This window comes from Bemisia tabaci, chromosome 6 (genome assembly GCF_918797505.1).
Source record: "Bemisia tabaci chromosome 6, PGI_BMITA_v3".
NCBI lineage: Eukaryota > Metazoa > Arthropoda > Insecta > Hemiptera > Aleyrodidae > Bemisia > Bemisia tabaci.
The window spans coordinates 30,299,138-30,312,950 of NC_092798.1; the positions used below are offsets into that span (position 1 = coordinate 30,299,138).

The following is a 13,813-nucleotide window of genomic DNA, read 5'->3' on the forward strand; positions in this document are numbered from 1 at the left end:
AATTATGTGAGGCACCGGCTATAATTCCATTTCTCAACTATTAACTGTGGTTTCGAGCATTTAACAGACCTATGAACCGTTTTTTTTTTCTTCATCTTTCATTAATAGCAGATTTGAGTAATCTGTGGTCAAGATAGGTGGCACTCTTAAATATCAGCTTGCGGTTTGTTCGGAATTACCGTTTTTACACCTGTCTCGGTAGCGAGTGGGAGTAGATGATTGGCTCATCTCTGTCAAAAATTCTACCTATTAACCATTTACTTGATGCTCCAATTAACTTTGTCCCATTTTACGTTCATGTAGGGCTTTTGAAGCACTGGAAAAAAACCACGTTGGATCTAGAGTCCAGACTCTTGAAAACATTGACAAGAAAAAATACTCTTGATTCAATCGGATTTTTGCTTGAATCAAAACGAAATCCGCTTAGAATAAGAGGCTTGGTTCTTGATTTAAGCTAGATTCTGATTGAATCAAGAGTACTTTTTCTTGTCGATGTTTTTAAGAGTCTGGACTCTAGATCCAATGTGTTTTTTTTTTTTTTTTCAGTGAGAGTAAAATTAATACTATTTAATAGTATGGAGAAAAATATGACAAATTCAACCAAAGGTTGACTTTATTTTTGACACAATGGTATAATTGTTGAGGGTACTTAGAAGTCCTGAATACGTCAAAATTTCAGATGTCCAAAACCTGCGGATATGAGATTGAATGATATCACCGCTTTTTTATCTTTAACAAGCCTCATTTTTTTAGAAAAAAGAAACAAATACACTTACCAATATCGTCTTACCACACTATATTCCATTAATCTGCTAATGAAGTGTAAATTTAACACTTCACCCCCCACCCATGAAACATGCGGAAGGATCGATAGTGCATAAGTGTCAAAAAAGCGCAAGACAATATAGTTAAATAGGGTATGACGGGTATGCCGGTTTTCTGTAAAAATATCAAAAATACCCACTGACTAGGAAAAAGAAAAAGGGGACCTCAAAGAATCCAAATTTTATGGTCCTAGCGCCCCCCCCCCCTTCGGGCTCCCTCGTGGGATAAAAGGGGAGTCGTGACTTTAAAGGTTGCGGTCTCCTTCAAAATTTTGAAATGTCAAATTCAGAAAGCATGGACAATTTTACCCAAATCGATACGAAAAAAATCCAAAATCAGCCCGCTTTGGTTCAAAATACTGACCACTAAACTGCCGTGTTAAGGTAAAAAGCCGTGTGAGCCTTCAGACGTTGCCGCATCTAAGATGAGGCACATATAGATTCTCCTCCTATACGCAGGCAAAAGAAATGACCGAAATTTTGCATCTTATTTGCAGTAAACGCCTGAGATTTCACTCGTCTATCTTTCTACCTGAGCGTTAAAGTCTCCGAGTCGGTCTTTCACGAAGACATATAGAGATCCTTCTTAATGCAGAGAATCCACACTGGTTAAATATACAGGTTAAAGCTCCCCATTAGCTAACTTGCATTCCTTGAAGGAGGCTCTGTCCCCCCCCCCCCCCCCCCACCTTAAGGGCTCAGTATTTCGGACACAGATGGACCGATTTTGGATTGTTTGGTGTCGATTTTGGTTAAAATAATCTCTACTTTCTGATTCCAATGAAATAATTTTAAAATTTTGACGCAAACTCCGACTTTACAAGGACGGGCCCCTCTTTTACATCCCTAAGAATGCCGAGGGGCTCCGAGACTATGAAATTCGGATTCCTTGGGGTCAATTTTCTGTTCGTTCCCGCGCGGTCCTGAACTTAGTTCAACCTAAAATAACAGAGAAAAGGCCTGGCACGGTAGGTCTGGGCCTCCCTGTATATAATCCCCTCTTTAAGAAAGTTGGAGTATAATGATAGGCCGGTATTCCGTATACCTGAGCCTGAGACTGTTTAAAACCTTCTTATGTAACGTGCGAGACAAGTTTTGTAATTCTTGAGAGGACAATAAATTTCTGATCAAGATTGTTTTACGATGGTAACAATTAAAAACGATTATCTCATTTTTTTTTACAGTTTTCGAGGTATCTTCAGCAAGAATAAAAAAACGATGGTTTCATGTGAGGCGGATGGTCGGCCAACCGAATATTCTTCGGTTTCCTCATATCCACGAGGTGTCATACTAGTAAACGACTTTTTTGTCCTCTCTCTATATCGTAACACCAGTTTATAGCCACCTTTTGACCTTTGCACATTATTTTAGTAAGCTGGAATTTTTTCAATTTTTTTTTTCAAAAATCGCAACTCACCGTCTCACGATCCGTGCGTCTACCGTAATCAGTTTACATTATTTCAATTGAAATGGTCATGACTAAAACTAATCTCTATCCTCTATAATTATGGCTGTTGTCCCCTTACCGCTTCGCGGTCAAACCCCCCAAAATGCTTCGCGCACCCTCCACCTAATTAAATTGGTTTTGATTGAAAAAATTCTTAAAGCAGGTTGTAATATATAGTGATTCTACCTTGTTGGGCGGAAATCCATGTCACCAGAGCGAGCTGGATAAAAAGAGCGAATCCGTAATTTGCCGTAGCCATTGAGGGACAGTACTCAGCACCTTCACTTGAAAAAGCACAATTTCAGAAACACTATACACTGCATAATCCGCTTTCCAGCGTGACGCCTCACCACATTTCGATTAGATTAAGTGTGCATCCGATTTTAAGTAATCCTCAGCCGCACGAATTTCGAAAAACTTCAAAAACAACAATGGGCCACTGCACTGATAACAGGAATCGTGATACCGATCAACGATTAAAATCACATAACGCCTTTATCGAATTACAGTAAATAGGTGTTTTAACACTGAAGATATGATGAAAAAGTGTAAAAATCCTGACGTCGTCCGCGCGCACCGCTTCACGTATCAAAAGCTCGCGATTTGATAAAATCCAACGCGCGGTTCATTTTCGAAATGAGGGGGCTTTTCGCCAGCGTCGCACCGACACTCCGGGGCCCAGCCCCTGAAAAAACGAGACCCCCCGGAAGCAGAATCGCGGGGCAGACCTCCCAAAAAATCTGCGATCCGAAACAGGGAGCTGGTATCACGGCACGTTGCACAACCGCGGAGACTTGAACGGGTGATAAAGAAGACGGCGCGCGGTAAGAGAGAAGAACGGTCACTGACGGTGAGAGTGGCTTCACCTCACCATCGCCCTCCCCCTCCCCCTCCCCCTCCTTCCCGGGGGCCTCGCGGAGTCGGCGCACGGTGCGGCATCCTCATGGACGATGCGGACAAAAATCGGTAAAAGACACACTGGAAAAAAAAAAACACATTGGATCTAGAGTCCAGACTCTTAAAAACATCGACAAGAAAAAATACTCTAATACTCTTGATTCAATCAGATTTTTGCTTAAATCAAAAGGAAATCTGCTTGAATTGAGAGACTTGGTTCTTGATCTAAGCAAAAGTCCGATTGAATCAAGAATATTTTTTCTTGTCGATGTTTTTGAGAGTCTGGACTCTAGATACAATGTGCTTTTTTCCCAGTGAACTTTAAATAATGAAGATAGCAGCACCGACATAGGAAAACCCTTTGACACTACTAGAAAAAATGGTTTGCTGTTTTAGCAGCTACAATGTCAAAAATGTACCTAGTGATCCTAAGATGCTGGCTTGATTGCCCACGCATACGACTTTGCATTCACAGGATGTAAAGTTAGCTGCGGGGACAGAAAAGGTAGCATCTTGGGAACACCAGTCACATTTTTGACATCCCAGGTGCTAAAACAACATATTATTTTTTTCAGTGTATCAAAGTAAAACACTCGAGGAATAGGAAAATGTTATATCTCAGGATATTTTGCGTACTTTTCGTTCGAAAAAAGTTCATTTGAAGTTGGCAACCTCGAATCAGCCGCTTGTTAACAATTTAAAAGTAACGTAAAGCACCAAAACTTTAACTTTATATCTCTGATAGTCGCAAAAAGTTGCAAGATCTTTTTGGTAGAATTGAAGTTGGATATCTGAGGATTAAGAAAATGTCAACCACCCAGAACATTTCGCGTCTCAAGCGAGAAATCTGCATTTGAAGTTGGCGTCTTTTTCCAGTTTATTTCTTATGGATCAGTGATTCTCGACCAATTTCCTGCCCATTTTCTACCCAAATTTGAAGTAGTTTTGAGCGAAAAATTTGAAGATGAACCATCATTGTGAGTCAGAAATGGACGTATTTCAGACAAACGAAATTATGCGCATTAAGACATGAAGGGAAGAATAAGTGCATATATATGCCAGACTAAGTGCATATATATGCAGAATATGTGCCCCAAGAATATATGCATAACAGGGCTCACGTCATAAAGCACATAGTTCCGTTTGGCAAAAATACGTCCAAATATCTTTAAGATGACAAACTCTAAAAAAAAATATTCAGATGCCGAATGGTACATTTTTTATTTTTGTCCATAGAGGGCCGCACTGTGCGGCGGCGCGGCGCCTCCTACCATCGTCGCCTATTCTTCTCCGAGAGCTTTGACTCGAGATGCTGAGCCTGCGCCCGTGTGAGTGTGAAAGCGTGTGCGAGTGTGAGTGTTACCTTCGATGCTGCGTTCCTCTCACTCCGTGCATCAACCTGAGCGCGATGACGAGAAAACAGTGACTCGCCGTAAGCTCTCACGTAAAGTATCGAATGACGCCGCGCTCGGTGGCGTAACGTTAATACGTCAACGATGCGCCCTAACCCACCTGAGCGAGTGCCGATCTCTATATGCAGTATGAAAAGTCTTCGTTCATACTGCTACCACGATTCCGATCATTCCTGTCTTTCTTTCTATCACTTCGACCTGAATATCCGTCAAACACTTTCCCTTAGCTTGAAAGTCGATGCGGTGATTGGAAATTTTATTTTTATTTAAAATTATACAGGATATTAAAGACCATCAGCGGGCCGATTGTTGAAATTGATAGACAAAGCTATATACAAAGAAGACTAAATGAAAATGAAGGGATCTCATTGGTGGAAGCGGGTGGTTGCAATGGACATGGGAGGTAGGTAATGGACTAACTAACGGCATACCCTATAGTTAGTCCATCATTTTATCCCTTAGTCTGTGAGAGCCTCTCATTTCAATCAATGGGATCGCTCCATACTCCCTATGTCTTCCAGGGCCGAATTTACCAATTTGCCGCCCATGGGCCGCCTGCATTTCATCATCAAACATCAATAAAAACCATTAAGTGAACATGCCAAAGGAAAAGGGGTGCATTAGACGCGTTCATTCTTGTTGGACACATTATTTGCAATAACCCTGTCAACACTGCTTGCAAAAGTTCACAAAACTTTGCGCAAAAGTTAAGTTCTGTATACCTATCTCTGTGTGGACGAGGCCTTCCATTTGAAGAAATGAACGAACAAATTATGAAAGAACAAACATAAATGTAATTTAATAATTTTAACTTCCGCCACGACGCCGCGCTGACCGCAATAGGTTTGGCGCAATTCGTTAAGTATTCTTACTGTCTTGTAAGCGCTCTGCGTTTCACGCCAACCGCTGTTGACCGCACTGTGTTTGACGCAATGTGTGAAGTATTCATGCAGTCTAGTAGGCGCTATGCGTTTCACGCTGACCGCACTGTGTTTGGAGCAATGCGTGAAGTATTCATGCAGTCTTGTAGGCGCTTATATGTGTTACATGCCGACTGCCGCGCCGAGGGTTTCTCCTGTTCATCTCAAGTTCGCGTTATCATTGCTCTCTGCGCCGCGCCGTTCCGGGCCAAATTGTGTATTTGATTTTTCTCTTAACTCAACTAATTAAAGGTGCTGTCTCTTGTATCACCGAAAGATGACAAAACTAGAAATTACTATAGTTTCAGGAAATGAGAGATTTTGTCACCTCTTCTCGTTTGTAATTTTTTTCTGAATCCGATTTTTTTTTAATACCTATATTTAAAGAAATTGCAAAATTTGCCGCCCCCTTGATATTGATCCTTGATCGCGTCTATTGATCGCTTGAATACAAATGAGAATGAATTAAAAGGAAACACTGTAATATGAAAAAGACTTTACCTAATAAAAATATTATTTGGGTGGAATTTGAATTTATCTGTATTAAAAAGGAAACTGGTAATTTTCTCACTTTTTAATTACGGCTCTGGTGCTTGCACTAGAGCTGCTATTCCGGACGGTCCCAGCTGGGGAGTATCAATGCAGCATGTTACATTGTAGAGACCGCGCGTTGGTTGATGGGAATCGGCGCCATTTTCGGCTATGTTCCTTGTCATGACTTTATTTTATTGCATACTGTTTTATTGTTAGTCAATGCTATGTTGTGTATTGTATTTTTGGAATCATGGTGATACAGTCAACAATTCAAAACTTGTTTGTGCTTTTATCTCGTGATGGAAAAAATGTACTTTACGTTCAAAATTTGAAAATTTGAATTTTAAAGTTTTCGCGGTTAAGGAAGCTTTAACCACTGGGTTGGAGCTTCCTAGTCATATTACTTGATATCAGCTGATAGCAAACAAAGGTTACCAGGGAAACCGTAAACGTCTAACAACTATCGTGGCCATTGGGGCGATTATTGAAATGATATCGACTGTATGTCGCCGCTTACGACAGGACATAGCCCTATCTTAACTGTGTAATATATCGCAATTCGATATTGTTTTGATTTTTAAAAGGAGCAATTCATTCATACAGTTCCGATTAGTTTTGGCGAACGGGCCCTTAACCTACGGCACTCGGCTCATGGGAATTTTTTAACTTGTCCTGGACGGACTCGTCTGTAGCGCCTCGTTCTTCGTTGTGTGTGTGATTTCGTGAAGAAGTTTCTATGGCAATTTGCTTTTATTTGTGAGCTGTTTTTTCACGGGATTTTTGAATGTTCTGTACGAATAAATTCGGTGAGTACCTCATTTATCCCTCCTTCCAGTAAAATTATTTCAACTTTTCCTTCTCCCTCATTCTGGACCCACTCATGGGCTGATTATTTTCTCATTCTTGAAACTTTAGACTGGCAATTTCTATGCACAATCTATAGCTCATTAACCTATAGTTCAAGAGTTCCTCACTAGTGTCTTGCTCTTCTTTTTTATTTTTAAAGCCTCAATGTATTTATAGAATTTCAAAAATTTAGTTTTTGAGTTGACTTAAAAAATGTAGAAAATATAATGCTGTTTTAATTTTCATTTCAGGTAATGAGTCGACGCAGTCAAAGAATAATTCAGAGGTAAGAAATCTGCTTTTACTCAATATGTAAGTGTTAGTTGATATGCAAAATTGAGGAATGTTTTGGACATCTATACGTTTGATAAGACCATTTTAGGAGTTAATACTTTGAATACCTAATATTTAGTGGTGGCTTAATTTGTTAGTAACCAGAAGTTGTGTGGTCTTCTTGAACTGTAATTTGTTTTTCAATGTCCTGGGAAGTAACTGGATGATAATGTATCATTTTACTATCAGAAAATTTGTTTGCCAACTCTTAATGCGATGATAATAAGTAACAAGTTTGCAATGCTTTGCATTTATTATTTCAGTTCATGGCTATTGTTGTTTCACCTTATAACCAATTGTTTAATTTTCTTGTCATAATATGGCAACCAATAAAAAAATTTTAGCAGAAGCTTTATTAATCTACCTAAGAAACTCTCCATTTTTTGCTTGTTTCAGAGATACAGCTATAACCAAATGCAGAAACATTCCTGGTTTTGATGAATCCACCCCGATCCAAAACAATACTATATGCATTGAAACATCTGCACAATCGTATGACGCCGAGCCAAAGAAGGAAAAGAAAATAGAATCGAGTGAAACCTATGCACTGTAAGTAAAAATTTCAGTTAATTCTATTCTAGTTGCAACCTTGCGTTGTTATCAAGTTTATTGTGTGACTTTAGATGTTCCTCAGAAGGTGGTTTGATCATCTTAATTGCCCATTGGCGGCTTTCCAACTGGCAATACTGCAAATTAACAAAATTTCACCACTTAAAATGTTGTAGTTTGAGCATTAGTCTTGTGAAACAAAATTACACTTTCCAAAATCTCATTATGCATATTTGTTTTTTTACAGACGTGAGTATTATTAAGTTTACTATTATGTTTACTATGCGGCTGTAGGTGCCCCTTAAATTGTGGTTTAAGCATCTTAATTATCTATTGGCTGCTTTCCAACTGTTAATACTGCAAATTGACAAAGGAGGGGTATCGTTAAGGGCCTTTTTTGGGCCTACCCTGAAATTCCTCAACTCTGCGTTTTTTTGGTCATTGAAGGTCTATATTTTACGGAATGCATAATGGTTTGGTCATTTCCGATCTATTTTGGGGTCTACCACTGGCCTAAACATGGGTCTGAAGGCCAATTTTGGCGAAAAATGCGGGTTTTTCAGCATTCAACGCGCTATTGTAACCGATCCTTTCGGAGGACAAAAAATTCCTTCAAGTATGTTCATTAGGGATGTAAGAGTGTCACTTTGGCCAATTTTCGTCGATGTCAAACTTTGCGCTCATAGTTAAAAAAAAACTTTTTAGAATTTTGTTCAACCCAAGTGGCATACATGTAGTAGAATTCCAATTTATTTTTAAAACAACCGATCTTATATTTTCCTCTACACAGGGTGAACGTTGCAAATGATATATCGAACAATGATTCTGATATTACGCATCCAGTAAATGAAGCAGAAAATTCATTCATCGAAAATCTTGAAACACATCAGTCGAACTCAAAGCCTAAAAAGAAGATAAAATCAAAGTCACGTGACTTATCGTAAGTACAAACCTGCAACTTTGTTTTTTATAAAAATAGGAATAATTTTAAATTAACTGTAAAGCTTGGAATAAGTATGCAATTTTTCCCTGCCAGGAAATGTGATAGTTTCAAGAATATACAATTTTTTTTCTCTTTTTTTTTATTTCAACAATGGGCAACCTTGACTTTTTGCCGATGGATTCGTTGGAACTCGGTTTCGGGTGTATCTGAATAGGAGGAAAACGATAAGCTGATAAAAAATACATAAAAGAACAGAAAATACATTCGGAATGCTGTAACCTTTGAGACAGGTACACACCTACATTAAATTGTGCCATGTCGAGGAATTATTTCTACCGGTTTTTGAAAAGAGTTGATCCGTTTTCAGCATTTGCGAACTGAATTAGTTAGTGCTACGGAGAAAACTATTTTCTCTTCGCTGCTACGACTCATTGCTCCGGAGAGAAATTTTTTCTTTTCGGAGCAATTATAGTCTTAGCAGTGGAGGGATATTTTTCTGTAGCATACTACAGTTCGCAAATGCTGAAAACGATCAACTCTGTTCAACAACCGGAAAATAATTCCTCACATGCACAATTTATGTAGGCTGTTCTTGTGTAATGTGTGTTGTCAAATAAGCCGGAAATTAAAACGATTGCGTCCTTCGATGTACTTGACATTCAACTGCATTCAACCTGTTAATAATAAGAAATCAACTAATATTCTTTCATTTTATTGGTCTGGATTAGCACTGCTTTCAGAGAGCGCCAAAATTCAAACGAGCCAATCAGATTTAAATATTGCAAATCGCTACATCGAATGACATCATGATTCTTCGTTAAAAATGGCGCTTTTTGCAAAATCTAGGGATTTTTTAAGTATATTTGAGCAAATCTGGGGATTTAGGGATTTTTAGCGAAATCTAGGCATTTTTTTTCTTCCCCGCTAGGGATTTAATATCGGAAGACTGGCTTCCAGTATCGTAGCGTTGATCGTCGCTGATGTCGAAATGGAACCTAATGCCGGACTTACTGTAACACCTCCATTCCTCAATTCCGGTGAGGAATACGTCTCTACCCTTAACTCAATATAAATATACAAATTGATAAGTGAGTGCTTTAGTCTCCTGAAAACAGAATTGCGAAACTTAAAATTGGAGAAAAATGATGAGTAAATGAAAAAATGGAACCAATTGATGGGATATGTCGCATGCCATTCTGACACAAAATATGGCGTCTATCGAATCACCTTAACTAAATAAAATAACCAAATTTTCAACTCTCAAACTATCAACTATCAACTATCAAATTTCAAACTATCAAAATTTCCAACAATGACAAAAATGATTGTAATATACCTATAATGTAATGAAATATACACGCTCTAATCATTTAATTTGTATTACCTTTATGTTATGTACCTACATGTTATACTATTTTTATAATAAATTTTGCCAACATGCTTTTCAATTCAGTCTACAACATTTCATTCCGACGTGGCAATAATGATTTATAATGCCCCTAATCCATTAAAATGAATTACAATAGTAATGCCGCATTATAATGTCGTATTATACATCGCAACGATTCATGTCCTACTGATTATTGATTATTGTAAGATGAATTCTGTTTTCTCTGATTGTATGTTTCATACGTGCGAAGCAAGTACGGGTCACTAGAAACGTGGTTCGTACGGGTGGCTGATGAAATTGATCTTCGAATACCTTTTGATGAGCTAGGGAAATGGAACCATCTGCATCTCATGGACAATAAATAGTTGCCGTAATTAAGGTCATCCCGTGATTAAGGTGCCGTGATTTAAGTCATAAATTCTTCATCTAATTCTTGATTCATCTCCAAAATGTCTGCTAAAGCTTTCATGCGCTTCTCCTTGTATGCATGAATGAGCAAATTGGGTATCGAACAAGCGGACACTTTTTGAAAATTTAGATGATTCTGGACAATATCGTACAGAAGTCCACGAGCTGCAGATAGAACCATTACCTCTAGCTCATCAAAAGTTATTCGAAGATCATTCAACAACCTCTTTGACAAGTTGCAAAAACTTTTCGTTAACAATAGTGTCACACGGTACTAGGAATATTTACTATTTAACGAACCTTATATTTCCCTGACTCAGTCCTAAATTATAGAAGTATGCGTTACTTTTCCAGCAATCCAAAAAAACAATTATACAAAAAACCAATACCTACACTTTCAGATATAAAAATGCAAATTTTTTGCAGCCTCGCTAAACGACTTATCAACCAGAGATTTTTTAGGAAGCGGACCTCCAAAGAGCTTTCAAAATTAAAAGTATACAACAAGTGATAATGCCATGTATTCGCCATATCAAAGCCCAATACACATTTATACACCGGCTACGTAAATCTGCTAAGTTACAAAACATGAATCGACAGTTGTCGGATTGTACATCAATGACAAAATGTGTCTAGGCCCTCATTCTTGACTACAACTACTGCCCCCAGAGCCGCTCTCCGACGCCAATGCGTTGGAGCTTCCTGCTGTTTTTATTATGTTATCAATTAATTTTTCAAATTTCCTCGCTAATGCTTTTAAAATGAAGACGAGTTATTTCTGCATAATTTTTCTACCATTTTTAACGCGACTCGAAAGTGACAACTTTTTTAACATCATCTATTCCTCGATATTCAGTGGGTTTTTGTCTCTCTGTATACCGCATGGTGCAAGTTTCAAACATGCATGCAATGCACTAAATGTATGATTTAAAACAAAAACTATGAGGAAACGTACAATTTTAACTGTAAATTATTCATAAAACTTAGCGGTATGTCCGACGCATTTGCATCGGATGTGCATAAAAAATGCAGCTTTTGAGAAAGCATAGGAAACTGAACTGAACTGAACAAGGAAAAAGGGCCAAAGACAACATCCATATTTGTCTAAAAACGTATTTTTGTGAAAAAATTTTACCCCTTGATTTAGGTTGACACCATAATTTTGGATGCATTATGCACAATCACAATTATTGTAATCTTCCGTCGCATTTCTAAGGCGCAATGATGCAACTATTTGAACTCTCCGGAATGCGTGAGGTATCACGCCGCATTTGAAGGCGTTTTCAAAACAGCCAAGTTCCGATACCCGGATTATCGTTTTGCATAGTTCATATTCTTTTGTTATATTCCGTACCACTTGTTTATTTTTAATCCTCGTATAAAATTCACCAATTTGCTAAATACAATTCTAGCTGGAGCACATTTTAGCCATGCATTCACCACTGCAAAAATGTCAAAGGAAATCGATAAAGCCAGCGTGTATAAGGCTATTTCGATTGTAATCATCCGTCGCATTTCTAAGGCGCAATGATACAACTATTTGAACTCTCCGGAATGTGTGAGGTATCACGCCGCATTTGAAGGCGTTTTCAAAACAGCCAAGTTCCGATATCTGGATGATCGTTTTGCATATTTCATTTTCTTTTGTTTTCATTTCTAACCACTTGTTTATTTATAATCCTCCTATAAAAATTACCCATTTGCTAAATACAATTCTAGCTGGAGCGCACTTCAGCTATGCATTCACCACTGCAAAAATTTCAAAGGAAATTGACAAGCCCAGCGTGCATGAAGGCTATTTCAATTGAGGACACCGCACCAAAAATAGCCTATAACTTGAAACCGCGTTTCGACAAAAACGCATTTAAAGTTTTGTTTTTGATGTACTGCGCAGACTTTTCTATGCAGGTACCCTGTTTTGGTGTTTTTGGGTGACCTAACCCTTCTATTGAAGGATGCCGGGTAGATTTTGCGATACATTTTGGGTTTACACTCTAATATATTTAATTTAAAAAAGCGGGGTTTAGGCCATTATTACGCCCAACAGTCCTTTTGGTGGCAATATGAAGTATAAATAATTTTAATCACGCATGATTAAAGCAAAATGAAAGAATATCGATAGTAAGTAAAGAAAGGGGTAACTAGCACCTTATAGGCCCTTAAGTTTATAGGCCCGCTTATAGGTCGTTCTTGCACCCATCGATCCAGTGGCCTGACTTAACTCGAAAAAAAAAGGTTTTTCGACCTCGAGCCGTTACGTATCTATATTCTATCGCTACCACAGCATAGTCCAGGGTACGTAGAATCCGAAAAGCAGATGGGCGTAATAACGACCTACACGCCTATAGGCTGTCCTTGGTGCGGTGTCCTCAATTGAACGTCTATAAAACGCCTGCAAGTTATCGATTATGCAGCCTCCTAATACGCACCGCTCAGGGTACATCTTTACCATTCTGTCGTGCTACAATTTCTGTTCGTGCGTTGCCATATTGTTTTGATAAAAGACGAATTGTTACATGGAAAATGTATACTTATTCCCCAATTTTCTGTAAATTTCAAGGAAAAATATTTTCTTAATTTCATCAAAAATGAATGTTTTATGGGGTGGGGGGGGGGGGGGGCTGACAAAATCCGGATGCTCTGCTCATACAGCGTTTTTTCTCAGCACAGAAGCATTGATGGAAAAAATTAATGAAGAGATGACCATCTCCCATTTTGTTTAAAAAAAATAATTAGAAGTAATTTTAAGCTTATCAAGCCGCAAATTTTCTTCCGCCAAAAATTCAAAGACGAGAAAAATATTTAAATATGTGTCGAGTTTTATCTCTAGCATTAAACTTCGTGGGAAAATGGGACTTCTTCAAACCTCCTTTCATCTCCTCGATCTTAATTGAACGTCTATAAAACGCCCGCAGGTTATCGGTTATGCAGCCTGGCAACACTCGCCTCTCTTAAGGCATATTCACCTTTCTGCCAGGCTGAGAAAAAACGCCGTATGAGCCTTTAGGCTTCGCCAAATTTCTTGCTATGATTTGGTTCATTACTGTTAAAGTTGGTTTAAGCAATCCCTTTTCAAGCATAAGATTTTCATCCTTACAAATGCTGTGGAAAGGGAATATTCACCTAAAACAGGCTCTGAGCGCTAACTCCAACAAAAGGTTTGTTTGAGAAAAACTTTTCACGTGATATTAACGATTCACAATATAAAAGTATTGCCTGTGTTGTAATTATGTCGGATATGTTTTTATTGTTTCTATATTATTATGGCTAATCACTCATAGGTTTGCGATATAATAATTTCTCTTACCTC

The 13,813-nt window shown here is 38.3% G+C and overlaps 2 protein-coding genes across 3 annotated transcripts in view; one reads left to right on the forward strand and one right to left on the reverse strand.

Annotated features, from left to right (window-relative positions):
- LOC109034438 (uncharacterized) overlaps positions 1-3,096 on the reverse strand; it is a 158,135-nt gene extending 155,039 nt beyond the window's left edge. For both annotated transcript variants that reach the window (XM_019047576.2, XM_072301291.1), the window contains exon 1: positions 2,458-3,096. In XM_019047576.2, coding sequence (XP_018903121.2) covers positions 2,458-2,530 — 73 coding nt within the window. In that variant the 5' untranslated portion in view covers positions 2,531-3,096. The remainder of the gene's footprint in view (positions 1-2,457) is intronic.
- A 2,973-nt stretch (positions 3,097-6,069) lies between these two features.
- Positions 6,070-9,183, forward strand: LOC140224794 (uncharacterized). Its single transcript, XM_072301468.1, has 4 exons — positions 6,070-6,840; positions 7,132-7,166; positions 7,610-7,762; positions 8,553-9,183. Exons 2-4 carry the CDS (start codon positions 7,135-7,137, stop codon positions 8,704-8,706), a joined length of 339 nt encoding a protein of 112 aa, XP_072157569.1. The 5' UTR covers positions 6,070-6,840; positions 7,132-7,134; the 3' UTR covers positions 8,707-9,183.
- Positions 9,184-13,813: the final 4,630 nt, after the last annotated feature.

What these genes read in the sequence shown, in the direction of transcription:
- LOC140224794 (XM_072301468.1), top strand. Translation starts at nt 7,135, where the DNA reads ATGAGTCGACGCAGTCAAAGAATAATTCAGAG. An exon ending in AGTCAAAGAATAATTCAGAG is followed by an intron (nt 7,167 to 7,609) that starts GTAAGAAATCTG and finishes TGCTTGTTTCAG; the next exon opens with AGATACAGCTATAACCAAAT. An exon ending in TCGAGTGAAACCTATGCACT is followed by an intron (nt 7,763 to 8,552) that starts GTAAGTAAAAAT and finishes TCCTCTACACAG; the next exon opens with GGTGAACGTTGCAAATGATA.